Consider the following 3,121-nt stretch of genomic DNA (forward strand, 5'->3'; position numbering starts at 1 on the left):
AAATAGGGGAAAAATTCCAAAGAAAACGGCCAAACTGAAAACGCATGCTTTTTTATTAGCGTTATATATATTTCGATAAGGAGAAGGAAAGAAGTTTTGTGATACAACAGTTAAACTATCCCTGTGTTTAGCGTCTTCGCTACTTTAAGTGGATGTTCTGGGTTCAAATCCCACAAAACACAACTTGTTCTTTTTGAAGTTTAATTAAAAGAAAGAAAAAGAACGTAGATGGGCCAGGCCCGCCTAAGGTGCAAATAACTGTATTGGCGCGTAGGCTAACATGCGGCAGTATATACCCATCGGGTGATTCACCATACATACGTATAAAACTGTGTACGATATGCAAAGGTCCATACTACCCTTTATAAACACAGATGCTAGTGTTTCAGTGCTTGAACACAGAAGTGGAGCTGGAGGAGTGGCACGGACTTCCTCGACCTTCTTGGCTGCCTGGAGCAAGCCAAGAAGTTTAAAGGGCCCTCTTATATTTTGGATAATACTTTGACTACAAATTTGACCAAAGCCATACTCCCTCCTTTTCACAATGTAGTGAGTATTACTAGGCTTTCAAAAAACAAAGGATGAAGCGGCAATAATTCATATCGTAGAAGTCTGTCATATATCACAAAAAGGGAAGTTGCCCGTTTATAGTTCCTATTGCACCACATGGCCTTCATGATGCCTTTGCACGGGGCCATTGACATACGTATATGACACGTCTTCTGTTTTCAGAAGCTTATGGTCAAAGAAAGCGCTATAACAGCCGTTGCTAGCCTTATTAATCCCGCATATATGATCATTTTTTGCCATTTAATTCACCTTGGAGCAGCTGAGCCTGACCTGGCCCTGCGAGCCGCTCAACGGGCTAAGGTTCCCCATCTTCACCATGGCCGAGGCGAAGGCGCTGCTGAACGCCGCTGGGGTGCTTGCGAAGTTGTTGACGATGTTGTCGGTGCCGCCGCCGGTGCCCGTGAATAGGACCTGGTCGGAGTGCAGGAGCCCCTTCTGGGACTTGAGGTTGCTGTAGTAAGCGTTGTCAAAGGAGTATGGGGTCGACACGTCCAGATTGGCCAGGTTGCGGTCGCCGGAGCCGGTCGGCTGGGGGCAGTTGGCTTTGAGCGACGTCGCGAAGCCGGAGTTGATGTTGGTCTCGTTGTAGAGTCTGTCCCTGAAGTTCTGGCACTGCGCCTGCCCAATAGTGTGGGCGCCGGAGAGGGCGACCATGTCGGTCACGGTGAAGCCCTTGTCACCGAAGGACTGGGTGAGGTTAACGAGGTCGAAGAATGGGGGAGGTAGCTCGTTGTTCGCCGCCGCTTCGTTTGCGTTGGTGGAGTCCCTCCTTCCCAGAGGAACTGTCCACGAAGGCCCTCCCAGCTGCACCAGAAGAGAAAAAAAATCCATGGTTAGCAAATTAGCCAGTCTACTTGGTGGTGATCACGACGTGACACAGGTTGGAGGTCTTACGGCGACGACGGAGTCTGGGGCGGCGACGGTGAGGATGTCGGCGCAGGAGACGGTCTGCTTGCACATGGTCTCCAGCTGCGCCTTGATGCTGTCGATGACTTCGAAGCCTCGCAGCGACATCACGTTCGGGATAGCGTTTTGTTCCATGCCAGATAGCAGAACAGACGCGTCACAACCCTGCACATGTAGTGAAGCATGCATGGTCAATAACTCAAGACTCAAGAAGCATGCGTGCAATGAAAACAGGGAACGTGCCGGCGATCAGGATAGAGTATATCTGAAGAGCTTACTTGGACGAAGCAGTCGTGGAAGTGCAGCCGGAGCAGTGACGCGCCCATGCGGTTCTCCTTGTTCACGGCGGCCGTCACGGCGGCCTTGATGGTGGCCAGAGCGTTCGGGCACGTCGTTTGGTAGAACGTCGGCGACAGCTGCGCCGACGCCGTCATGGCCAGGCACAAGAGCAACACGGTTGATAGAGACGAAGTAGAGACCATGGCTTATTGCTAACCAACGTCTAGTGAGGGACACAAGGTTAATTGTGATAGGAAGAGACACTTGTACTGGATGCAATGCAATGCTCTGCATTCCATGCAGATATATATAGTCGCACGCAGGCTTGGGCATTTCCGGCACATGGTGATTCTGGTGGCCACTGGCCAGTGCCCACATCCGCCGTTGGCGTGCAATTTTTTCCTCTTTTACAGGGCCGTTATGGTGCAACTTGCTTCATGCATGGAATATAATACTGCAAAGTCACAATCATCAGCGGGATATTCAGGTGACTAAGTTCTTCTAGGAGTATGAGCTAGAGCTATATTATAGCTTGACGTGTGTTCAGTTTATTTTGTACTAACTCATGGGTGAGTGAGTACTGTGCTATTTTTCTGCTATGATTCTGTGAGTCGCCGCGGTTCATGGCCAGATATGAGCCTCAAATTGAGCTTGAAACAAGAGCATGGTTCGTCGCGCTGTGCACCTACGTGGCGCACTGGTACTTTTGCTAGTATTTTAATGTATGTGATATAAGTCTCAGGAAATGTATGTGGTATTCCACTATCCATCGATCATGGGCTGAGATTTTTGCTGATGGTTGAAGCAAGTGGCTAGTCGTGCAAATCATTCATCTATCTTTCTCCATCGTCATTCAAATTTCAATAGGATAAGAGGGTTGGGGTACTCTGAATCCAAGATATTTAAGTCAACAAGTGAGCATTTTATGCACGCGAGCAAAGGAAAACAAATAGTTCTTCCCGCTAGAGACTGCAAATACAGAGACGTGGACACATTCAGACGAGATTTTTTTTTAATAATAATGCATGTGGACCGAGCCATGCATTCAGGCTGGGATTGCTCTTGGCTTGCGACTATACATGGACTGATAGCTGATTTCATTAATCAAATGACCACGACGCATGCTAGTGGCCGGAGAGCGAACTGTGCAGACTACTAGTCTGCAGATAGGATGCAGCATGTGTCTAGTCGTGTTTTGTTGACTGGGTCGAAGAGTTCCTGGTTGGCGGTTCTTTTTAGGGAATGAGCTGCACAGTATAATACGAGCGTTTTACTACACACACGGACTAATACGAGCGTTTTACTTAAATTTTCCAAAACCATAACTCTCTCCCCACATGATTTTCAAGGGAGCGGGCCCCTTCCC

General features: G+C 48.6%; 1 protein-coding gene across 1 annotated transcript; it reads right to left on the reverse strand.

The window, feature by feature from the left end:
* Positions 1 to 261: 261 nt before the first annotated feature.
* LOC123043706 (peroxidase 2) lies at positions 262 to 2,028 on the reverse strand. Its single transcript, XM_044466241.1, has 3 exons — positions 1,755 to 2,028; positions 1,465 to 1,641; positions 262 to 1,374 (listed from the first exon to the last, which is right to left on the reverse strand). Exons 1-3 carry the CDS (start codon positions 1,956 to 1,958, stop codon positions 811 to 813), a joined length of 945 nt encoding a protein of 314 aa, XP_044322176.1. The 5' UTR covers positions 1,959 to 2,028; the 3' UTR covers positions 262 to 810.
* Between the last annotated feature and the right edge of the window lie 1,093 nt (positions 2,029 to 3,121).

This window comes from Triticum aestivum, chromosome 2B (assembly GCF_018294505.1).
Source record: "Triticum aestivum cultivar Chinese Spring chromosome 2B, IWGSC CS RefSeq v2.1, whole genome shotgun sequence".
Classification (NCBI taxonomy): Eukaryota; Viridiplantae; Streptophyta; class Magnoliopsida; order Poales; family Poaceae; genus Triticum; species Triticum aestivum.